Below are 26,557 nucleotides of genomic sequence, written 5' to 3'. Positions count from 1 at the left end.
GCTTCTAGATGTAATTCACAGAAAATACAGGAAGTAGATGAAAGCATGGGAATACAATTATCAAAACCCAGGCCGCAGAATTTTCTTTGAGAGAGAGACCTAGAGAGAAGGAGCAAGAGAAAGCACAAGCAGGAGAGAGAAGAAGGCTCTCCGCTGAGCAGGGAGCCTGACATGGGGCTCAATCCCAGGACCCTAGGATCATGACCTGAGCCAAAGGCAGACGCTTAACCAACTAAGCCACCCAGGTGCCCCCAGACTGCAGAATTTTCTAAACTATGAGGGAAATGTCTAGGATAGTGGCAAAAATCAGACTATTTTCTCTTGCACTGGACTTTGTGGTTTGTCATTTTGAGACCTGTAACACCCACAGTCATTTCATATGCAAAAAGAAGCTGTCTTTAGTCGAAGATGACCTGGAAGATGACAGAGCAAGAAAACCCCAATATAAATGGGTCTAGAAACCTGATGACAGAGTGTGATTATCAACCTCTACATCAAATGGCAAAAAGCCTGTCATATCTTACTGTTTAAGCTGGTTTGAGCTAAACTTAGTTTTACTGGTAAACCAAAACTTCTTAATTTATAGATTAGAAAGGGAGCTATATACTGTGAAAATGAACCACTTCCAATGAAAAAATTTACAATTTGAGGCTCTATATACGCAAGTTCTATCTATTATCTGTCTATCCATCCATCCATCCATCCATCCATCCATCCATCCATCCATCCATATATCTGTTTTTATTTTCAAGTAAAGTAAAGTAGCAGGCTGTCTTTCTTTCCTTAGTTTTTAAGCTGCACTGGAGGCATGTTTGAAAAGTAAAGTAGCAGGCTGTCTTTCTTTCCTTAGTTTTTAAGCTGCACTGGAGGCATGTTTGAAAAGTAAAGTAGCAGGCTGTCTTTCTTTCCTTAGTTTTTAAGCTGCACTGGAGGCATGTTTAAGTGTAAGGTTCCCTCCAAATTTTCTCCAGTCATTAATCATTGAAAATATTTTGGATATTGACTAGTGACCCAAAAGATAATACTGTGAAAAACCAAAGCATTTAAAACTGGTTTCTGTAAACACTCTAAATTGATGGATCTTGAACATTTGTGACTAGATTCAAAATAAGAACAAAACTCTTGAAACAATGTATACATGTAATAAATGTGAGGCACTCTGATATCTTCAATTCTATTTAATTATTTGTGTGTTACAACCCACTATACAGATTCCACAATCCACTCCCCAAGAGGTTTGCAACCTGCAGTTTGAAAAGTCATCGATATAAATTACTTCATTATTTTTGAAAGAAGATGGTCCTCTCAGAAAGGAGAAAGATACATTGTCACTATGGCAAACAGTAAAATATTAAGGACAGGAAAGCAAACATTCACCATTTTTTAGGTTTTCTACACAAGTAGTCTACAAGATTATTTAGAATAAATTACTGCTAAATGACTTCAGTTTCTGATATGTACAGATAAAAGGTTATTATAGTTATTGCAAGTTACTCAAGGGTGTGATTTGGTTGCCAAAGTTTTCAGATCTCCTGAAGCTTGTCTTTTGATCTTTGACAAAAAACAAGTTAATAAAAGCATTTATTATAAATGCAGCCTCCATTTTCTGCCTCTTTAATGTTCTCCTACACTATGATTCATTCCCTAATCATGACAAATCCTAAGAGGTCTGCATTCACATTAGCCACTAGCCCACCACCAAAATACACCTGTGACAATGACAAATTTTCAGGTGTGACACTGCTGTAATACATAATACCCAGAGGGGCCTGTGGAAGAATGTGTTTCTCTTGGCAAGTAGTTTATTAATAAGAAGTGGCTTGAACATTCATCTTCTCAGTGAGTATACCACATAAGGTGAGATTTGTACAGATACCCCTCACTTTTCATAGATTAATAATTTCTGGTTTCCTATATTCTTCACACACGTGTAATCTTAGCTCTAGTGATAACTTTTTACTATTCCTTATATGAAAAATGATAGTTGGTGATAAATGCTTCTGATTGTCAATTTATAAATTTGCTCTACAAGAGCAAAATTAGGGTAAGAAATGATCAGACAGTGCCCAGGAAGGAAGATTTAACAAAAAAATATGCTGCCCATATAAATCTTCAATTAGAAGATTCATTATGCAGATATACTCATCTTAACATGCAAATACTACCTCTAGGACTTAAGTCCAAAAATCCATTAAGTACAAATTAACCTAATGAAGTCACTGCTCTGGTAGGAATTAATGTGAAACATAAAGATCCTTGTGCCTTATGCCCATTACTGTAAATCCATCCACATACCTGTTTCCCAAACTTCCTTGCCTCCCAACTTCAAATCTTATCCTGACCAACTAGCCAAACCATTTGCCAGGGATCCTTAAATATGTGTACTTAAGGACATTTCTCCACAACACAAGTAAATGACAAAGTAGATTGCTCATGACTGCTCACTAGGCTTCCGCTTCATCGCTGTCATCTGGGGCCTTTCCTGAATGGATCTGTAGTATGGAAACAGTTCACTTTCAGCTAGTACCAACATACCAAGATAACCCATTAAGCTTATCTTTTTCCCTCCTCTGTTATTTGGTTGTGGAAATCTTCCCATGAAGTCAAGTGTAAGTTGAGGGAAAGTCATCCATGCAATAGAAGTAGGTGACATAGAGCTCTGGGACATCTATTCATGCAACTTATTTTGTGCCCTCTGGACCTTGTCAGACAGGATCCTGAAAGTAGTACTTCCATCATATGATGGACTGTTGTTGTGCTCTCTTGACCTTACGACTTGGTATATTTGATAATACCTATCTCATGATAGATAGCTCTGGTCATAGTCACTTTTATGTTCCACGCTCAGGTACTCATTCTTTACTAGAAGCCAGGGACATGACAGGAACTTCTTTTCAAATATTCTTAGCTAAGAAGGCATCGCATTGCTCCAGAAGCCTAAAGAGTCTACACTATATCTCTCCTATTGGGGCTTTCCGGAGCCTCTATCCTACATCCTTATTCACCACAGAAACCTTTAGCGTTATCAGATCTAGTGGGTGACAGGGCCAATTGCACCATGGCTAAAACTGCTGCCAAATCCTCTCTTGCTCCTAGGAATGACCTCAGGGTGGGGGGGTGGACCTATTGAACTTATATGAAATGTTCTTAGCTAAGATTCCTTTGATCACCTGGTCCCCAGGTGTCCCATTCTAATAGAAGGCCATAATGGCAATTCAGGTCCCTATCAATGTCAACTCAGTCACTAAATTTACTGTATTCAGCAATCCCAAACATCTTAGTAGTCACCTTCTTCAGACTAGAGTTATTCTAGTTAAATGTCCACATTTCTCTATGGGGAGGAATTAGGAGAATATTTATCATATATTCTTAGGGTAACATTTCTGGTTATTTCATTAAGGGGACCCAGCTTTTCTTTCAGTCAATAGGCTCTGGGTTTGAAAACTGGATTAGATCTACAAAAAGGGTGACAAACCAAAATGATCTATTCCAAGAGCTGAAAATAGCCTACTGCTCACCAGCTCTCAATTTTTTTTTCTGGTTTATAAGTCAAGATGGCTAGCTACCCATATCACTCTTAGGTACACCTGGGACTATTAGCTAAAGTCATGGATATCTGATGTTAATGCACTCTGACTGCCACTCCAGCCTTGCTGCTCATTATAGTAATAGAATGATAGTGCTATAATAGAATGATAGTGCTCCCCTATTCTATTTTCCTCGAGGTAAAACAGTCAAATGGTGGGTTCTCTGGTCTCATATAACACTATACATTTACAGTCTAACATCATGACATTATCATCTCTCCAAGCCTTTGACCTTTCCTCAATACTCCACCAAGCCAATTTTAGCATTTCTGCTTCATGTAGTACAAGTCACCGTTTTATCCAATTTCAAGAATTAGCTTGGTAGCATATTAAGACAAGTTCCAGGTGTCCATGTCAAGATTTAAGCCCCAAGTTTAACATCCCATGTCAATAAACTTTTTCCCTTTCCAGCCACAGATAGTGACTTTTCTAGATACACATGTGCTCCCCTTGTTCCAGGTCCTGTATCCTTTCAGGGTGCACAATACTTCTCACTCCATGTTCTTATTATTTCCACCCCCCTTGGGAAGTTTTGCAATCTGACCCTCATTTTAAGTCTGGCGAGGAGATGGCATATTTTGAGAACAAGTATTATTTATGAGGTACCTGTTTCAGGTGAGGTTTTGGGGAGAAGTGTCAAGGCAAGTTGTAGATGATTGCCTCCAACAAGAGTAAGGGGAGCTGCTTCTGCCAGCCCAGTGAGTGAAGGAAAATCTGGGGTTCAAGATATACCAGAACAGGCTCATTCACACAATGGTCCCCATCCCAGGTTTCAGGATCCCGCTCTTTCTGTAAGAGACCCCTCATTTCAAAATAGGAGACCTGTCAAGGCTCGGTATTCAGTAGCATAGCTATTCTCATTATTAAACCCTGAGTTTGAATTTCCACATTTTTTGTGTTCCAGATGCTGTAAATAGGGCTTTTCAAATACTGAGGTGCATTTTTCTGATACTTGCAGTATACCTTGAGCTTGTAGTTGCCTAGTTTCTTCTCGAATCTCCCAAAAACTTTATCAAAAAGCAATCAACTCCACAATTCCACATTTTACAGACTTCAGAATTAAAAAAAAAAAATGTTGTATCAGACATTCTGCCAGTGCAATTGTTGTCTAGATGGGGACAGAGATTCCTGGTTCTTCCTATTCCACCATCTTCCCAGAATCCGTTCCAAATTCCAAACCGTTTTTTTTTTTTAATTAATGGAGAAATACCAAATAAAATTATTTCAATGTCAGAGTTATTTAAAAAAGAAAAGCCGTCAACTTCACAGTCCTTGTTATTACCACTGTCTGCAAGACAAGTGCTACCTATCACTTATACTGATGTTTGACCTTCATCTGCTCCTCAAGCCAGTCTACCTCTGGAGAAAGTCTTTATAACTGTGATGTTACACCAGGTTCATCACCACCACCAGAGGCGTCCCTAACACTAATTGCCCCAAGAATGATACAGTACCTGATTACCATCCTGATGGACTACTTCTAGAGACACTTCAGGTAAAAATTGACTTGGCCTGGGTTCCCCATAAAACAGGCCTGGAGCAAGAGCTTGCACATAGGCTGATTTTGGTAAAGTAATTACAAACAGGAGTAGGGAGGTAGGAAGAGCAAAACAGGAAATGAGGAAAAGGCAATATGACATGTGTTATTAGTTGGCCATTGCAGCTGCTATCAGTTGGCAACTGGAGTGTGATTCCTTTAGTGACCCTCTGAGGAGCTGTGTGGAAGGGACCTCAAAATTGCCAACTTGAAGAACAAAAGAGAGGAGTATTTAACTACTGCCCCCCATTCTCCTTGTTCAAGAGTTGCCCCATGGGGTATTAGTTCCCTCACATATCCAGGATAGTCTATGTGTGAGGATGGGTAAGGGGGTTCTTGCATGGGTTCCACACAGCTGAGGCAACAGCAAAGCCCTGGTGCAGGAAACAAGGGGTACACAGTGCAGCTAAGACAAGGTGCTGTGAGTTCACGGAGTACAACTGGTTGCTGGAGTAAAAATGTTAGGTTTAGAGGACGAGAAGAACTTTCCAATAGACAGTAGGATAAGAGCTCTAATAGAGCAATGTTAAAAACTATGGAAATTTAAATGGGAAAGAGAAGATGATCCTTGGGCTTTGAAGCATGACTAAAAGAGTTGAGGGCTTCCCATCATTGCTTCCCCATTTGTAACCTTTTTTCTTTTTAAATATCGGATTAATTATATTTATTATCTTCTGCCCCCAAAGCCTAATGTTTTAAAAACGAGGAAAAGGAGGAGCAAAACTTAAATATTTTTTCTGTGGTAAATTTTTTTTACCACAAAAAAAGTAGTTGCTGGCTAAAAATGCAATGTATATAGTAGCCCTCCCCACCACCTTATCTGCAGGGGATATGACCCAGACCCCCAGTGAATGTCTAAAACCATGGTTAGTACCAAGCCCTCTATATACTATGCTTTTTACTCTATATTCATGCCTACGATAAAGTTTAATTTATAAATTAGGAACAGTGAGAGATCAATAACAATAAAAACAGCACAAATTTCTTTCTTCCTTCTTCACAATTTCACAGATAGAAGATTTGTTCTTACTATAGATCTCAGCAAGCTCAGCATATGATTTTTTTTTCCTTTCCCTATTTAGTTGAGAACTTTCAACTCTTCACTTCAAGGAAGCACTTTCCAGCTTTCTTTGGCATCTCTGAATTGCCAGTATCATCACCCTTGAATCTGGGGGCCATTATTAAGTAAAATAAAGATTATTTGAACACAAGCACTGCCATACTGTGACAGCTGATCTGATAACCCAGACGGCTAAGTGACTAACGGGCGGGTAGCACATATACAGCGTGGACGCACTGCACAAAGAGATGATTCAGGACAGTGCAAGACTTCATCAGGATACTCAAAATAGTGTGCAATTTGAAACTTATGAATTGTTTCTTCCTGGAATTTTCCATTTAACATTTTTGGACTGCAGTTAACTACAGATAACTGAAACCACTGAAAGCAAAACTGCAGATAGGGGTGGGAGGGACGACGGTATTTCCCCCTGGACTGTGACTTACACTTTACTGGAGCTGTGAAGAAGCATGAGAAAACACCTGAATAAATGTATGCACTGTGTAATCTATTTAGGTGGTGAGAAGAGAGAATCTGCATGATACTGTAGTGAACAATTCAGAACACAGCCAGGAAATGCATTTATACATATATTAGACAAAGGAATGAGTATTCTTTCATGGTCCTGAAGTTGAAAAGCAAATTTGAAATAGTGATTACAAACACCACTCTCAAATACTAACTTTCTATAGGGTGCACTGTTTTTATGTTACTAATGGACAGATTTTCCAAATTCTGTGGTTGAACTGCATGCTCCTTTCAAAAGAAAATGGTTATATAAGGGCTTTTGCTTGCATGGTATTGGAAGAAGGAAAATATTTCTTATCTAGATGAAAAAAAAGTTAAGAGATATTCTAAAGACACCTAAACAGATAAAAAGAGGATCCCTACTGGGTTTTAGAAAGTTCACAAACCACAACATGCAAATTCAATATTTTTACGGTTATATCTAAAATATTTGTGCTTTACTTTTCCCCATATTATAAACAGTTATGTTTTATATCTGAACCTGTGATTCAGAATAATTGATTCACTTCTCAAATCAGGACACACTAAATATCTCTCTCTTTTTTTGGAGAGCTTTATATGCATTTATAAAATTGCTTCAGGTATTTTATAAGTCACTGTAGATTACTTTAAATATGGCTTTCCTATCCAAAACCGGCATATCGTTGCCATATTAAATTAGTTAGTTGCTATTTTCAATTTTTAAATTATTTTTTGAATTTATCTAGGATCCCTAACACTAACACCATAATAATAAAAGACATGTAAGGTCTTTTGTAAAAGTCAGTATTTATCTTACACCAGCTCTCTTTTCAGATAGAAAAAATACTTAATAAATTAAAAATTTAGTTAATAAGCTACATTTAACTAGCACTAGTGACTGTTCAATGGAACAATATACAGAAGTTAACTCCATTTAATTTACAGCTTATTTTATAACAATATTTTATTAAGGTATGATTTACATATAGTAAAATCACAAATCTTAAATATACTGCTTGATTCCAGAATGTTGACAAATGTATGCAGCTGTATAACAGATCAAGATATAAAACATTTCAACTACCCCTCCCAAATTCCTTCATGTCCCTTTTCTAGCCAGTTTGAATCCCCTGTCCTCATCCAGAGAATCACCGTTCTAAGATGCATCACTATAGCCTAGTTTGGCCTATAACTGGCCTTCATATAAATAGTTATACAGAATGTTGTATCTGGTTTATTTTGCTCAATGTATTCTTTGAGATTCATGTAGGTTATTGCATGCACTATATATAAATGTAGTCCATTCATTTTATAAGCAGTATTCCACTGTCTGACTATATTGCAGTTTGTCTATCCATTCTCCTGTGGATAGAAACTTGTTTATAGTTTTGTGTTATGAATAAAACCGCCATAAACATTCATTTCTCTGGAGTATATATCTAAGAATGAAACCGCTGAAACACAGAGTAGGTATTTAGCTTTAGAAATTTCCAGTTTTCCAAAGTGGTTGTACCAGATATTTCATCCATAGTGTATGAAAGTTGTAGGTACTCTACATTCTCATTATTGCTTGATATTGTCAGTCTTGTTTCATTTTAATCATTTAACCAGTGTGTATATTTTGTAATTTTAGTCATTTAGTGGTATCTTGTTGTGGTTTTAATTTACATTTCCTTGATGATAAGTGATGTTGACTTTGTATATACTTACTGGCCTTTTGTATAAGGACACTGTGAAGTGTCCTTAACTGGCTCCTCCTTCTATTACTGGTTTATAGGAGTTCTTCATATATTCCGGGTAAGAGTTAATTGTCAGATACGGATATTTTGAATATTTTATTCCAATCTGTGGCTTGCTTCTTCACTTTCTTAATGGAAGCTTTTGATGAACAGAAAGTTTTGATTTTGATGAAGTCCAGTTTCTCTTTCTCTTTCTTTTATGTTAGTGCTTTTCATGTCCTATTTGAAAAAAATGTTTCTCTACCCTGGATTATAAAGACTACTCCTAGAACTTTTTCATTTCACCAGTTACATTTAATTTTTCTCTAGGCTGATAAGTAGGGGTCAAGGTTTTGTTTTTGTTTTCATGATATTTATAGTTATTTCGATACTATTTGTTAAAAAGATTATCCTTTCCCTTTCTAAATACATCGGCACCTTTGTCAAAAATCAACAGACTGCATATTGTTCTCTTTCTTGTTTCTCCATTCTCCATACATTGATGTATTTGTCTAAATCTACGCCACGGTCACACTGTCTTCATTACTGAAGCTTAATAGTAAGTTTTGAAGTCAGATCGTAAAGTTCTCCAACTTTGTTCTTTTTCAAAATTATTTTGGCTATTTTGAGGTCCTTTGCATTTCTGTATAAAATTTGAGTAAGTTTGTCAATTTATACCCCAAAAAAGCCTTCTGGGATTTTTAACTGGGATTGTATTGAATCTATAGATCAATTTGGGATAACAAATTAGGCAGCTTATTTGTCTTATATAAAGAAGTTGATAGGTAGGCAGTCCAGATATGATACATTACTCTATTGCACTGTTTAGAACCCAGGCTCCTTTGTCTTGCTGCTCAGCTGACCCTGGATTGTCTCCTCATTGATACAATATAGCTAGTGTGTTACCTCGGGTTTCAATTATGCAATTCAGGAAAAAGGAAGGCGGAGGGAAAAGGACTAAAGGTAAAAGGTACATGGCAGCGGAATCTGGCAGCGGAATCTTTCATCTTTAAAACATCTTTTCTTGAAGCTCCACCTAACACTGTATACTTACATCTCATTAACCTGAACTGTTCTATCATGTCTTTTCTATCTGCAAAATAATCTGGAAAAATGTTTTTGATCAGTGACCCTAAAAATTCAAGTTCTGTTAGTAAAAAAGAAGAGGATAAAGTATATTGTTGGGTAGACAACTAGGTATTCTGTACAAGTAATCAAAGTTCTTAAAAAAAAAAAAAGTTCTTCTGCAAGACTGCTAATCTCTGAATTAAGAATGCTAGTGAAGGACCAGGTTTGGTGGAGAAGTTCATAGATGATCTACTAGTTGGCTTTAAACTCTGAACTATATCACAACACAAAATTTGAAAAATTCTAGACCAGGAGTGTTCGATGTTTACAAAGTAAAGTGAAGATATTTTGGCATCTGGCTTAACAGCACTAAGAAAATGTCATTTGTCTGTAAATGAAAATAGAATCTGTTCCCCAAATTCAAGACTACTTCATTCCATTTCCTTCTACAGACTAAAAATAGTCACAAGACAGGAAAAACAGCTCGTTAAATACATATATATCTTAATGATGCCTTAACAGATGTGGATCTCCTGTTCTACTGAAAATGCACAAAAGAGATGTTCCAGTTTCAGGCTCACTGAGGTTTAGGGAAGTGGGAAGAGAAATAATGGTGTTGGTTGACAGAGTCAGGGATATCTGGGGTGATGGTAATGCAAGGCAGATAGAACTGATTGACGTGATGGCTCCTAGACTCAATGACTCTGAGAAACATTTTCACTTTCTAGATAAAGTCATCTACAAACTTTCTATTTTCTTGTTAACTCATATACAACTTGCTGCAAAGATACTATATTTTCACTGACCTCTATGAAAATAGTTGTTCTTGAAGTGTGCTGGTGGTATCGTGATTAAAAGAGATTATAATTGGTTTACCTTAAAAGATATAGAGAAGAAACGACTGATATGGTCATCTACTATACTCCTATACATCAGGTTTCTCTATTAACCACAGCTCTGATTCTGGTTGTTTCCATTCTTCTCCAAGCAGTGTATTAAAACTGAAAGGCTTGAAGTATTCCAGACGATGGCTAAACATAAAGAAAAAGGAGGTGGGAATAAAAATGAATTAAGCATTTGTGAAATAGTTGTCCTGAAGGGCTATTTATTTTACCACATTTGTGACAGAACACCTTCTATTTTAAAAATACCAAAGGTAAGATGTATTCTACCTGTACAACTTTCTCACTCTTGCTATTAAACACTTAGCTCTGAAATTCACCCACATCTCAAAACATCCTCTTCTTAATTCTAGAAAAGCTCCCTCATAACTGAGGGAAGAAATAAAAATCAACCCTCAAAAACCTGACTCATTCTATCTAGCCTTAAACAAATATTAAACTCTTAGAGATGTTTTTACATTAAATTTTGATATACTTTATATGCCATATAGATAACGGTTTTAAAGTTTCACTTCCATAACTTAGAGATAGACTACTTTACCAGGCAATAGAGGTGAATGTAAAAGAGATTTAATTCTACTTCTTTTCTTTCTAGGAAAACCATTTAAGTAGTCTGGCTTAATGAGGAGACAAAGGCTTAACTAACATGTTACAGTGGATCTCAGCTGTGCAGGAAATCATTCTGCCCTGACTCTACCTTGACCAATGGTATACTCACACTTTTATCTAGGGTAAGTCCCCAATAACTTGTAAATGAGGAGCCTGAATACAGGAAGGCATTAGCTGGTGAAAAGCCAGAGAAACAAGCCATATTGATATGAGGGCCCTGAGTGAATCATCTGGATTCCTGTCCCATTCTGCACCCCCAGCCAGGCTGAACCACGCTGAACCTGGTTTAGAGTCACACTGTCAATCCAGAATTAAGAAGTTAAGGAAACTTCCAGTTACGAAATGAGTAAGTCACAGGGATAAAAAGTACAATCTAGGGAATATAGTCAATAGTATTATAATAGCATTCTTTGTACAGAGACTGATGGTAGCTACAGTTGTGAGCATAGCATAATATATAGATTTGCTGAATCATGGTCAACTAATCTTCAACAAAGCAGGGAAAAACATCCAATGGAAAAAAGACAGTCTCTTCAATAAATGGCGCTAGGAAAATTGGACAGGTATATACAGAAGAATGAAACTCGATCATTCTCTCACACCATACATAAAGATAAACTCTAAATGGATAAAAGACCTCGATGTGAGACAGGAACCCATCAAAATCATAGAGGAGAACATAGACAGTAACGTCTTCAACATTGGCCACAGCAACTTCTTTCATGACACATCTCCAAAGGCAAGGGAAACAAAAGCAAAAATTAACTTTTGAGACTTCATCAAGATAAAAAAGCTTCTGCACAGCAAAGGAAACAGTCAACAAAACAAAGAGGCAACCCACGGAACGGGAGAAGATATTTGCAAATGACACCACAGGTAAAAGGCTGGTATCCAAAATCTATAAAGAATTTTTCAAATTCAACGCCCAAAAAATAAATAATCAAATCAAAAAATGGGCAGAAGATATGAACAGACACTTTTCCAATGAAGACATACGAATGGCTAACAGACATATGAAAAAATGTTCAACATCATTAGCATCAGTGAAATTCAGTTCAAAACCACATTGAGATACCACCTTACGTCAGTTAGAATGGCAAAAACTGACAAGGCAAGAAACAACAAATGTTGGAAAGGATGTGGAAAAAGGGGAACCCTCTTATACTGTTGGTAGGAATCCAAGTTGGTACAGCCATTTTGGAAAACAGTGTGGAGTTTCCTCAAAAAGTTAAAAATAGAGCTACCCTATGATCCAGCCATTGCACTACCAGGTATTTACCCCAAAGATACAGATGTAGTGAAAAGAAGGGCCATATGCACCCCAATGTTCATAGCAGCATTGTCCACAATAGCCAAACTGTGGAAGGAGCCGAGATGCCCTTCAACAGATGCCCTTCAAAAGAAGATGTGGTCCATATATACAATGGAATATTACTCAGCCATCAGAAAGGATGATTACCCAACAATTGCATCAACATGGATGGAACTGGAGGAGATTATGGTAAGTGAAATAAGTCAAGCAGATAAAGACAATTATCATATGGTTTCACTTATTTGTGAAACATAAGGAATAGCAGGGAGATCATTAGGAGAAGGAAGGGGAAACATGAAGGGGGGATATCAGAAGGGGAGACAAACCATGGGAGACTATGGACTCTGGGAAACAAACTGAGGGTTTTAGAGTGGGGGGATGGGCTACCCCAGTGATGGGTATTAAGGAGGGCATGTATTGCAATGAGCACTGGGTGTTATATGCAAACAATGAATCATGGAATGCTACATCAAAAACTAATGATGTACTGTATGGTGACTCACATAACATAAAAAAAAAAAAAGATTTTTGAATCATGTTGTACACCTGCAACTAATGTAACATTGTGTATTAACTACACTTCAATTTTTCAAAATTAAAATAAAAAAAGAGGTTAGAGAAATAACGGAGATGGATAAGAGGCAGCAAGAAGAGAAAGGCAACAGGGGAGGATAAGAAAAGGGGTCAGGACTGGGGACAAAAGCGAAGGGAAATGTGTGTCAACGGAATAAAGGAATAGGCTAGAGAAGATAAAGGCAAAGTGACTGAAGGAAGAGCATGACAGGAAGGAGAAAGTTAACAGGGAGAAGGAAGACAGTATAGCACTTTCTAAGGGTAAAAAGGCAGGAAAGTCAGTCTACCATGGTACAAAGCCCACCAGGATATCTCTGTTAGGCTCTTCTAAACATACAATCTCACCAGACTCGGCCACACCAAGTATACCCAGAGAGATACAGACCAGGAATCTTAGCTTGCCTCAGTGCAGCATCTGCCTTTATAGTGTTTATAGCAGTCCATGAAGCACTTATAAGGCTGGCCAGGAGCCACAGTCTCCTTAAGTGACAGCTTCAGGTGCAAAGAGCTAAGACTCAAAATGAGAAAGTGTAGGAGATACCTTAGCTTACATGCTTGCTGCCCCACAGGAGCCAATATCTCTTGTAATAATAACTCCACAGGCACAGTTTCTAGCATCCCCATGGGAAACAAGACTGCTAAAAGGAAATCCCAAAGCCATGTGCCCCCTATTAGGGGTATTCAGAGTTTATTCATAATTCCTCTCAGATCAGAATCAATTTACCAATTAAGGGTCATTATTATGACAGGCAAAGTTGCCTAGAAATACAGTTGACATTTTTATCCTTATGAGGTTACCAGGGGAAGAGAGCTAGAGAGTTAACTGAAGGTCACATTCTCAAAACAACAAGAAAGAATTTATTAACCCTTTACTCATATCAGAAAACACAGATCTCTCTGGCCATTTAACTCTGAAAGGGATCATAAATGAATGTGCAACCATACTTTGATACTTGCTGTTGCAATACTCACTAAGCAAGACTTTTCTCATACCACTATGGAAATATAAGCGCTCTACTGACAGCAGTAAGAGAGACTATGTCTCTCCAAAGTCAGGCTGTCAAGTATTTAGGACCATCAGGGAACACATGACTCTACTAGGTATTCGTACACATGTTTTCTTGGAGTCAAAAATGTTACTACTGTTCTACCCAAAATTAGTTTCCAAAAACTCAGAGTTGGAACCTATCTTCATTTATTTTCTACTTACAAATCAGGTTTTTGTCCTTGTTGCAGTTCATGTTGAGGTACTGGGTAAAGTGCTTCATAGTTTCTTTTATCTTTTGATCCATGAATTGCAAATGAATTGAATCTTGTCACATTTGGTGGAAAATAACTCCAAGGAAGATAAGCTCTGCCTTCCCACTTTTTCTCCCCTCTAGACACTTTGTATGACAGAGCAAGTTCTTGCTACAGAAACATGTGAAACACAAAAGGTAAATTCAGATTTATACTTTAAACACTTTATAAGATATATATATCTTTTGCATATGACATATATATCTTAAAGATTACATTTAAGGATTTTATCTAATATTTTTATTTACTTACTTTCCACACATTTCTTCTTCCAGAGAGTAAGAGCACCAAATGTTGTCCATGACTGTCAAAATTAAAATTTGTCATGAGTGTTTGAAAGAAACAAATGTTATTTTCTTTACTTTCCTTCATTTATTCAATATGTCCTTATAACTAAATTTCCAAATAATTAAAAGATGCAATATGTATATTGGATAATTACAGGGAGAACCAGTGTGTTCAGTTACTTAGAAATATCTCTGTTTATCATTTTTCAGACAACTGCAGTCAAATGCATAAAGCTTACACATGTCCAAACTGCTTTTTATAGTCTGTAAATAAGAAATTATATAAAATACTTCAACTGGTTAGATGGTACACAGTATGAAAAAGGGGTGGGGGGATACTTGGTGCGCATAATAAAACCCATTTCGAAAACTAAAGTACCCTAAGGGAAGCTGGAACCAATTTCTAAGTCTGAATCCAACAACTTTACTAAAGGTTATTTCTGTAAGAAAACTATCTTGAAGCTCATTAGGAAGGTAGAAATAAAAACACAGATTGTCTAATACAAGTGAACAGGCTGAAGATTTTAATTTGTATCTATGCTCTTGCACAACTGTCCTCGACCTGCCTGCCTCTTGTATTTTCCTGCTTTTTACCATTAGTTTCAGACACTGATGACACATTTTCAAAGATAAACAAAATATATCCTCAGATGTAATTCTATTAAGAGAGCATAATTGGGATTAGCCAGGTCAGTAAGAAACAAAGGATTTTCAAGTAGTTAGATGAAGCAAATTTACTGTCAGTGGAAAAGACTAGATATATCTCCTCAGATGGTATGTTGTGAGCTTTTCAGGGAGGATTTCCCTTCAATAAACTATTCCAACAGAAGACAAGTATTATTTACAAGTTCTCTGCTTATTTTTATTATTACTATGCAACTTTAAGAATATCCTAAGAGGAATAAAAGTCCTTGCAAATTAAAACAACAATATTCTTCATGTTGCTTTCCCAGAAGTTAATTAACTGTCACAGGAGTTGATTGCCTGAAGCAAAACCATGATTCTTGATTATTAACTGTCCCGTAATATATGAAACCAAACTACTCTATGGATTTTTTAACTTACTAATAATTTAACTTAAAAATATATTTTGTAATTATTAATTTTATACATAATGGTTATCATATTATTTTAAAATAAAAGAGAATCTAATTATTCTATCCATCTACTACTAAGTCATCACTCGTGAAAACAAACTGATATTATCATCTAATAAAATTAAAACTAAGGATAAAACTAGAATTCTAGCATATCCAAGTTCTTAACTGCTTTCTAGATAAGTTATAAACCTATTTGCCTTAGCTTTCTCACCTGTATGATGAAAATAATCATACAACAGCTGAAGTTTTCTTACAGTTAAATCATATTTTGCAATAAAAGATTCTGGCATGTTAGTTAAAAGGTAACACACAAAGATATATGATTATTCTCAAAAATATAATTGTGAACAGCTATGTTTTTCACATTAGAATTAGCAAGAAATCAAACTAAGGGAAAAGAAAATGATATCTAAAATCTCATTTAAATCAACTGTTTGGGACTCTGCCCACCCTACAAAGGGACAGAGGCTACTGGATATTAGATACTGAGAGGTAGTTAAAGGTCACTTAAAATGAATAATGGCAATACAAAGAAATATTTCATTAATCAATATTTTACTAATTTAAAATTTGTTATCATGTAGATGATAGGTAGGCATAAATTTACTTTTTCAGACATATAGGAAAAAACTGCCAACAAGGTAAAGAGGGTTCCCAAAGGACTGTTTAAATTTGAACAAGAGTCCAAGGTTAATATCTTTATTAAATCTAAAAAAAACAGTGTGATTTAATTTTTATCCCTGACACTGAATACAAAGTGACATAGTATACACTCAATAAATGAATGATGAATAAAGGAAAGAATACATAAATATATAATTATATAATACATAAAATTCAAGTTTAATCTAGTTGTTTAAGAAATTCCCTAAAAGAGGGGCGCCTGGGTAGCGCAGTCGTTAAGCGTCTGCCTTCAGCTCAGGGCGTGATCCTGGTGTTCTGGGATTGAGTCCCACATCCCACATCGGGCTTCTCCGCTGGGAGCCTGCTTCTTCCTCTCCCACTCCCCTGCTGTGTTCCCTCTCTCGCTGGCTGTCTCTCTGTCACATAAATAAATAAAATCTTTCAAAAAAAAAAAAAAAGAAATTCTCTAAAAGAAACTAGTTCAATTCATTGTATCTGTATCTCCCTTTATTTCTGAATAGCCAATACATAATGATGCAAATTTCAGAAGAGTAAGAGAAAGTTTCTGTTATTTATAATGATTTTTCATTTAACAAAAAATCTTTCAATTTATTAGAAAACCAGCCACATTAGTGAATTGAAAATAATATCAATGTAATACTTTCTTTTTTTTTTAAGATTTTATTTATTTATTTGACAGAGAGAGAGAGACAGCCAGCGAGAGAGGGAACACAGGGAGGGGGAGTGGGAGAGGAAGAAGCAGGCTCCCAGTGGGGGAGCCTGATGTGGGGCTCAATCCCAGAACCCTGGGATCACACCCTGAGCCACGAAGGCAGATGCTTAACGACTGAGCCACCCAGGCGCCCCATATCATTGTAATACTTTCAAGCATTTATAAAATATGTTTTATGTTTACTTGAAAATAAAGAATTATATACAATCAGATTAGCATTCTTCCTTTTGGTTGAGATTTTACCATGAACCATATAATTTATAACTAGAAATTAACTGTATTCAAATTATGTAATAGTGAGAAAAAATTTTATACTTACGGACAAAGTTCAACTTCTAAATACTGTTCGGTTATGTCATTCAAGAAAAATGCTTCCACAACTTTTGAAAACAGAGATAAGACATACCAAGAAATTCAATTTTACTTCAATAATAAATAATTTTTTAGAATATAAAATGAATTAACTCATTTTTTAAATTTTATTATGTTAGTTATCATACAGTACATCATTAGTTTTTGATGTAGTGTTCCATGATTTCACTGTTTGCATATAACACCCGGTGCTCATTGCAATACGTGCCCTCCTTAATACCCATCACCGGGCTAACCCATCCCCCACCCTCTCCCCTCTGAAACCCTCAGTTTGTTTCCCGGAGTCCACAGTCTCTCCTGGTTCTTCTCCCCTTCTCATTTCCCCCCTTTCATTTTTCCCTTCCTTCTCCTAATGTCCTCCATGCTATCATATGGTAACTCATTATTTTTAACCATAATTCTATCCTCATAGGAAAAGGGGAAAAGCAAATAAATACACATTGCTTGGAAGAAGAAATACATAGAAAATATATCATCAATTTTTCCCATATCAGATTGTCCTGTTAGAAATATTAATAAAGCCTAGTGTTGGGTGAGGTTCTTAAAGAAATGAATGTTATTACACAGACTTTGAACCAGTTATCTTCTTCTAAGAATTTATCTTAATGAAATAATCAGACAATTGGGAAAAGTAAGTATAATGCTATTCATCAAAGTATTGCTCAAAAATTGGGAATGATCTACATGGTTATCTCCTATGATAAAACTCCTATTATACAGGAGAGCTGTTAAATAAATTATGGAATTTATACATTCCATGCAATAGACTATAACGCAGTCATTACAATCAAATATACAGTTAAATCTCTTTTGATATGGTAAGATATCCATGATATTTGATAAGCAGGCTGCAGAAAAATAACTAAATGTACACGGAATAAGAATATGCATATGTGCCTATGTCTAGATGTCTGCAAAGTATGCATACACACACAAAAAATGACTGGTTATCTCTGATAGAAGAAATACAGGTAGGTGATTTTTCTTCTCTTTACAACTTCCTGGAGTTTTCTGAGCATGTTGTATTTTAAAAATTATTTAATTATGAAAGTAATATATATTTCTTATAAATGATTATAACAATACAAACACATATGAAGTAAAAAGTCAAAGTCCTTTTCTTCACACTTTGCTCTAAAACCTGTCAGACCTTTTCTGTCCTTCTACAACCTATTTTACCTGCATGGATTTTTAAAAATAAATATGGAATCATACTTGCCTACAACTTTCCTTTTTCACAAAAAAATTTTCCAGCATATAAAAACCCAATGCTTTTAAATTACTGCATAGTATTCTCCTATAGAATGTTATAATTTATTCACATAATCCTTTATGATAGACATTTATGTTGTTTCCAGTTTTCCATGTGTTATTTTTATAATAAAATATCTAAGATACAGATACAGTTCCATCAACAATTCAGAGTCCTGTCCCTTTCTAAGTCTTTTACCTAAATGAATTAGAATGTTTCCATGAGGCTTAATTTTGTGTGTCAACTTTAAGCACAGTACCCAGATACCTGTTCAAACATTATTCTAGATGTTTCTGCGAAGGTATTTTATGGATGAGATTTAACATTTAAAACAGCAGACTTTTAGTAAAGCAGATTACCCTCCATAATGTGGCTGAGTCTCATCCAATCAATTGAAGGCCTTAACAGAAAAAAAGACAGACCTCCCCTGACCATGAAGGAATTCTGCCACCACACCATCAGACTCAAATTGGAGTATCAGCTCTTCCCTAGGTCTCCAGTCTACTGCTCTACCCTGCGGATTATTTAATTGCCAGCCTCCAAAACTGCATAAGTCAATTTCTTAATCTTTCTCTTTCTCTACACACATACATACACACTCTTTCTTTCTTTTCCTCTCTCTCCCTCTCCCTCTCAGCCCTGTTTCTCCAGAGAACTCTAACACATCTTCTAATTATTATTTTGCATAATCATCTTAAGATCATTTTTGCATCTTCTCTGTATTAAACACTGTATCAAATTCTGGGAGTACCTTAATTAGCTTACAATCTAATCGGACATGAAAGTGGATAGTCTTTCTTTTTTTAATAAAGATTTTATTTATTTATGAGAGAGAGAGATAGTGAGAGAGAGCACGAGAGGGGAGGGGGGACAGGGAGAAGCAGACTCCCACTGAGTAGGGAGCCCGATACAGGACTCGATCCCAGGATCCTGGGATCATGACCAGAGCCAAAGGCAGACACTTAACCAACTGAGCCACCCAGGTGCCCTGAAAGTGGATACTCTTAATAAAAATATCAAAAGGGAAGGAGGTTGCTGCTATACATGAAAAAAGAAAATAGACACTTAGCTCAAAAAAGTGGTTTAGTGAAGGATTCCTAGAGAGGGTGCTAAGTTCCACCCTGAAAGATGAGTTGGATTTGGGGGAAGAATGATGGAAAGGACATTCCAGGTTGAGAGAGAAGTATAATCAAATGTACATGATTAGGAAATATCGTCCTTAAAGAACTACAAGCAGTTCAGTCTTCCTAGGCAAACATTTCAATGCACAAAGAAGTAATGCTGCAAAGAGAATAATGGCTAAGTCATGGAAAATCTTATATAGAGATCATAATAAGAAGGGTGAAAGTATCCTATGAGGACAGAGAGCCTGAGAAGGTTTGTAAGGATCTGAATTATGAGTTTGAATTTTCATTTTAGATAGATCACTCTGGCTTCTAAGTGAAGGATGGACCTAAGGGAAACCAACTATTAAGGATGCTTTGACTAGCCTGGGTAAAAGATCATAAAGGCCTAACCTATAGTAGTGATGGTATGGATGAAGAGGAGATACTAAATTAGAGAAAATTTTAGGAGGTGAAGCTGACAGGACTCTAAATAAATCCAAATATGGAAAGTGAGAGAAAAGGGTATCTTGGAAAGATCTCATATTTCTCTATTTAGTGAATTGATGTATTACAGTGATTGGCAATTGGGGAAAGAGGCAAGTTTATGAGAGAAGTGGATGAGCTGAGTTTAGGATTTCTTGAGTTTGGTGTCTGTAGTATCTCTAGTAGATAAATCACATTAGTGTCTACACCAGTAGGTAGCTGATATATACAAGCTTTGTATCAGTAAAAGATAACATACATTTTACATATGATAAATTAACACTGACAAATGCATGCTATACAGATGTTAGTATGGACTACAGGAATTATCAAAGGTTTTTCTAAAGAAATGAAACCTATATTAGACCTTGAACTAAGTGCATTGGGGGGGAATAGAATGAGAAAATGTACATGGGTGAGAATATGCATGGATAGTAAGACCATTAGCCTTTCAGAAGTCAAGAGCTTTTTGTTAACATACGATTCCACTTACATGTGGAATCTAGAAAACAAAACAAATGAGTAAACGAAAGTTGGAAACAGACCCATAAATACAGGGAACAAACTGATGGTTGCCAGGGGTGGGAATGGTGGGGGATGAAGAGAGTAGGGGGATGGGCAACACGGATGAAGGAGAGTGGGAGATACAGTCTTCTGGTCATGGAATGAATAAGTCACAGGGATAAAAGCCACAGCATAGGGAATATAGTCAATGGTACTGTAACAGTGCTATATGGAGACTGATGGTAGCTACGTTCGCGGTGAGCATAGCATAATGTATAGACTTGTCAAATCACTATGTCGTACACCTGAAACTAATGTAACATCGTTATATTTAAAAAGAGCTTTTGATTGAATTGGATAGCCCAATTCATGAGTACTCTGAAAGTTTATAGGAAGGGTTTGAACTTTATCTCAGGGATAAGTTTGAGGAATAGAATCTTAAAGGGTATTTCAGAAAGATAAATTTGGTAGCTTAATTACAATACATTAGAAGGGGATCATATACCAAACCTGGCACAATGTAATTTTATGGCATGTCCATTAGCCTTCATTTGACATGTGAGATTAATTGCCAGTATAAAATAAAAACTACATTTCGTATTAAAGTTAATAGTATTTCTATAATAAGTAAAGCATCCCCAAACTTCCACAAAGAAGGTTTACAAGGTTAAAGTGGCAATTTGAAGATACTTAGAGACAAAAAAGAAATGCTGAACTCTTCTTAAAATAGGTATCAGAAGTAAAGGAAAGAAATATGGCAGCAATTTTAAAATCTGGATTTGTAATTGCCATTTTTCACTGTTTAGTTATATAGCTGAAGTCACATAGGTGATGGTGAAAAAGTTAGAATGAGAGATTGGTAGAGAATGGAAGAAACTGAGCATGTCAGTTGCTCAGAAGAGTACTTACTTTCTTACAGCAAGATATAATAATAGTTCTAGGAGAGGTTATTATAAAGAGATTTATGTTTGCAATAAAATACAGTATTTCCACTTACCTTCATAATCCCACAGTTCATTGAAAGGTTTTCCTGGTTCTCCAAGTGGGGCTGGAGGATCATTGAAAAATGGAGCACTAACTTTCATCATCACTCCTCCAACACTTGGATTCAGCCTGACAAACACTGGCTCATGGTTTACTGGAAAACCATTCCAAGTGTGTTCAATTTTAAAATCCATCTGAAGACTCTAAAGGAAAAAAATTAAGACAAACTTTTTAACAATATACAAATGTTTCCTTTAGTTGGAAATGAAATGAAAATTTCAATGCCAAATAGCAGGCAGGAAGGCAGCAGAGTGACAAGAACACAGTTCTGAGAGTCAATAGGCCATTTGTGTTACAGCAAACCATGGACAGGAGTTCTTTGTAAAATAGGTAATTGGATCCTAAAAGCTTTAGAACTAAGTCTAGATCCAGCTCAAGTTACCTTGTAAAGAGTATATCAAAATCATTTTTAAAAACTGTAATTAAGTCCACCAAAGAAACTGTTCATATATTTAATGACTATAAACACTATGAGCTTCTATGCCATCTTTTGTCTTTTCTTCTAAAATGTGCAGGTGTGTGAATTATTGGATCCTTTGGGAATCAAAATCTTTATAATAAAATTCAATCTGGTAAAAAAAATAACTATAAATCTGCAGAAGCACTGCCGCTAACACTTGTTTCTTTGGTTAAAACCCTTTCTTTTTAGGGTGGGAGTTGCTTTAGGCAGTGGGTGCTCCAACCATTTCAAGGTTAGTAGAGTTTAATATTGTCTTCCTTGGTCTCAGGGTATAGATTTTCTTAGCTGCTTCCATTGTTGAAATTTCACGTGTTAAATGACCACATGTTTGGTTAGTCCCTCTCTCTAATTGAAAAATGGGAACAGAATTTATCATTTAAACTTTGAAATAGACTAAATACATTTGATACAAGCAGTATTTGATTTTAGATTTTTTCTCTGAGGATTAAATGGGCATACATAGCATTATATTAATACAATTACATTTTTTTATTAAACACTATGGATCAGGCATTTTATAAACATTATCTCATTTAATTTCACACACACACACACAGAAAAAAAACTTGCAGAGGAACTATTTCTATCCTCATTACAAATGAAGAAACAGATTTGTCCAAGGTCACATGATTGGCAAATCATGAAACTGAACTAAATGTAAGCCATGTTTTCCCAGATAAAGAGAGATCTGCAAGGAGATGCAAACCTTATTTTAAGAGTGGTAGATTCCCCAAACACTAGATCCTTATGTCATGTTCAGAAGATAATCTTGATTAGTAATGATGCTCTTTCCAGATTTTAATTTCCCTTAGTCTTTGAATGCATTTCCTTGCTTCTTATGTTATTTTTACTGCAAATAATAAAGTTGTTAAGTTTTGGATAAATTTATTTCAATGAATAGATACTGAGTACCTACTAGGTACCAATCATTGGGAGATCCAAAATTATATATTTGGATCTGTGGCACACAGGAATCCAAGATCTCTGAAAACCTTTTTCTAAAGTATGTAGCTCTTCCTAATTTTCACTACATGCTAACAAATTTTAATTGATAACCTCAAAAATTTTAATAAATAATTCTGGTGTTACAACCCATTTGCAACTAATAGTATTTGAGAAGAGGATATATTCAGCCACTTATAGTCTTCATTATTAAAATAAGCTCAATGAGTGATAAGACCATATAAATTGATTGATTTTTTGTAGAATTTAGTACTGATTTATATGGAATAAAATACCTCAATAAAAACTGATTTTTCTTTAGTCGAAATATCAAGGCACATTCTTCATATATAAATGGATAAACTTCTATCCCAAATTTTGGTACTAATAAGCATCATCTTGAAGCATATAGGAAGAAATAAGAATAAATCAAGATGATAGTGGCAGATTCACTCATTCTCCACAGAACCTCCATATCTACAAAAATTCCACACACATTAAAAGGATCCCTATCCTAATCAGTGGGTTTCCAGCAAGGAATTTCCAACTCCTAGCTCTTCCAAGCAATCATCCCTACGTCTAAATGGAATTAAACCATATCCAGTGATTTGATCCTAAAAGTGGCACACTTGGAGGGTCTTGTGGTCACAGTGAAGTGTAATTTATAGTTTTAAATTAATTCAAAATGTAATCTTACCTGTTAAGAAAAAATTAAATATAAAAGCAGAACTACCCTTGTTGAGAGTATAAAGTAGTGGTACCTCAAGACTTTCGACTCGCCCTTTTCCCTGATTTTTTTGAGCAGTGTTTGAAATTACTGCAAAAAATATTGACTAGACTTCCATCAGCAGGGAGGAGTGCCATGGCTGACATGCCTAAGGGTAGAATGTAATTGTGGCTTTAATTGCATAAAATGGCTTTAGTTTCCTATTAGAATGACAAATTTGTTAATTTGCTTAAAGAACATTCATGCTAATCCAAGCGTGCATAAAATTTATAACAAAAATAGCCTAAAAAGTATAGTCCTGCCCACTAGCTTACAATGTAATCTAAAGATAACCCAGATCCAGACAGAAACAACTGATTCTCCTTTCAACTTCCCCGGGGATACTTAGAACTGTCTCCTGAAGCTTAATTCTCACTATCTCTCAATTTTTTTTGTTTGCACATGTGCTCATATGAAGTAAAGACAATTCAACTGTCAATGTCCTTTGTGACCTGTGCTAGTGTGCATCCCCTGCTCTACTTCCTGTCATTCTCTACTGCCCATACATTGCTCTGTTTTGATTCACAGCATTACATCACATGACATTTATTGTCTCCCCATTCCCAACTAGAATGCCTGTAAGTAATAGGCACTTATTATTTATTTGTCAAGTGAATAATCATCCTAGTCTCTGGATCCAAAATTTCATGATTCTAAGGTTTCGTGCAAAAGAAATGAGCTGTGTTCATGGTACCATTCTCTTTCAACCAAAACAATGGTAAGTAACTAAGGTAATATATCTAGAAACTTCCTTTCAATTTAGTTTATCAAAGGTTTATACTTGTTTTGGGTGCCATACCAGGTGTTAGGGAAATTAAGTATAAGCCTATGGGGTGTTAGGGATGATTTTCATGTAGCTTACCAACTAGGGCTCATGTAGCTAAACCAACTAGGTGTATTATCAATCAGTTCATTTTGTATTCCAATTTAATAAGATTGGATCCCTACACCAAACTAAGTTTTGAATGAATAAAATATTTACACATAAAAACCATATTAAAAAAGAAAAAATGGATTTCTAAAGATGATCTTATAGTAGAAAAAGCTTTTTAAAATATAACCCCAAACCCAAAAGACACAAAAGAAAAGAGCAATACATTTGGCTGCATAAAAATAACAAAACTGAAAACAGAAGTCTGCCTACACCCACCAAAAAAAGCCCATCATTACAAAATCAAAAGATAATTCGTAAAAAAAAATATCTCCAACTTGTATTTCAGACAAATAACTAACTTCTTAAATGTTAAAGGGCTCCTAGAAAGCAGTAAGGAAAAAGATCAATATCCCAATGGAAAAAAGGGGGAAAAACAGTTGACAGAAAGTAAATGCAAAATGTTCAACCTCACTTATGATGGAAATGCAAATTAAAGAAAAAATTAGTATTTTCGCCAATTGGAAAGCTTGAAAACATGCTGTGATAATGAGGACACTGCAAAACAATCACATATTATTGTTGGGGCATAACTGGTACTGTCTCTGTGAAGAGCAATCCCTCAAAATCTATCAAAACAAAAATCTATCTTTATATCCTTTGACTCAATAATTCCAGTTCTAGGAGTTATTACACCTGCACATATTCAAAATGATATAAGTATAAAGATATTCACTGCAACACTGTCTACAATTACAAAATATCATAAGCAATTTAAATACACATCAGTAGAGGACTGGTAAGGAATTTAACCTATATCATGCAATGAAATACTATGCAGCTGCTAAAAAAGAGTGAAGCAGCTCTCTCTATATATCTAAAATACGTTAAGTGAAAAAAAGCAAGGTGCAAAAAGTATGAATTTATTTTATTAAAAAAGACTACTTGCATATATGCTTGTGAATGCATATACTATCTCAGGAAGCATATACAAGAAACCAGTGGTGGCAGTAGTTACCTCCTTTGAGAGAATTATCTGCTTGAGTCAAGAGAGCAAGGGAGGCTTACTTTCAACTGTTATTACTTAAAAAAAAAACAAAAACCTGTATTTTATACTATGATAGACACACATTCCTATTAAGAAATAAATGAAAAATTTTAAAAATATTTTTTAAAGTCCATTTTATGGCTGGATGTCTCAGAGCATGTGATATACTTCTTCTCTATATTATATATGCTGAACATATCTTAAATGTCAGAACGAATACTGGGAATATTATTGAAGAAATATATTCATTCAAAGTGATCACCAGCCTGTTAATACAATTTTGATGTTGGCTGTTTAGACTTTCTTAAAAAAATGTTTATTGTTAATATGTGTTTTTCCACATTTTAACCTCTATTCTTCAAATCACTCTTTCATCAAAGAAAGTCACAATTTTTAAATTATTTTCATGCTTGTCTGTACTATGGAAAGGGCTTTAGAAGGAAATGAAGAGAAAGCAAACACAGAACCGCAGAGCACTGAGTGCCTAGGAGACGAAAAATGTTCCACAAGGTTAAAAGGAAGTTATGGAAAAGATGTTTTCTCAACAGAACGTCTTACAAGGAAAATTTCCAAATTCCTCTATTCACGAAATGTTCTTTAGTTTCCGACAATAATTATTTTTCAGTTTACATTCTTCTACCTGCCCCCTGCCCACTTACTTAAAATACGGAGAAATGAGGAAGTCAGCCAGAAAGTGGGAGTAAACTGTACCAGCAGAAGAAGCAGCTGAAAAATAAGTTACCAGAGGAAAAAGCTAATAAGACTTGGCCAAGGTGCAAGTAATGACAGAGGAAACAATGCATAACAAAAA

General features: G+C 35.6%; 1 protein-coding gene across 13 annotated transcripts in view; it reads right to left on the bottom strand.

Moving 5' to 3' along the window:
- CUNH4orf33 (chromosome unknown C4orf33 homolog) overlaps positions 1-26,557 on the bottom strand; it is a 153,564-nt gene that overhangs the window by 122,506 nt on the left and 4,501 nt on the right. For 4 of the 13 annotated variants that reach the window (XR_008958627.1, XM_048212362.2, XM_026499343.4 and 1 more), the window contains 5 exons: positions 21,613-21,802; positions 17,218-17,278; positions 14,407-14,458; positions 14,066-14,265; positions 10,336-10,490 (listed from right to left, as the gene is read on the bottom strand). Coding sequence is in view for 12 of the 13 variants with exons in the window: in XM_048212362.2 (XP_048068319.1) it covers positions 10,385-10,490; positions 14,066-14,265; positions 14,407-14,458; positions 17,218-17,278; positions 21,613-21,793 (600 nt within the window). In the remaining variant the exon portion in view is untranslated. Of the gene's footprint in view, positions 1-1,160; positions 10,491-14,065; positions 14,266-14,406; positions 14,459-17,217; positions 17,279-21,612; positions 21,803-26,557 lie in introns of those variants that run through there. The other 9 variants (XM_057310074.1, XM_048212359.2, XM_057310072.1 and 6 more) reach the window with 3 other exon arrangements.

Source organism: Ursus arctos, unplaced genomic scaffold, assembly GCF_023065955.2.
Source record: "Ursus arctos isolate Adak ecotype North America unplaced genomic scaffold, UrsArc2.0 scaffold_11, whole genome shotgun sequence".
NCBI classification, from domain to species: Eukaryota; Metazoa; Chordata; class Mammalia; order Carnivora; family Ursidae; genus Ursus; species Ursus arctos.
Note: the sequence above shows the minus strand (reverse complement) of the source record. Positions and strands in the feature narration are given on the sequence as shown.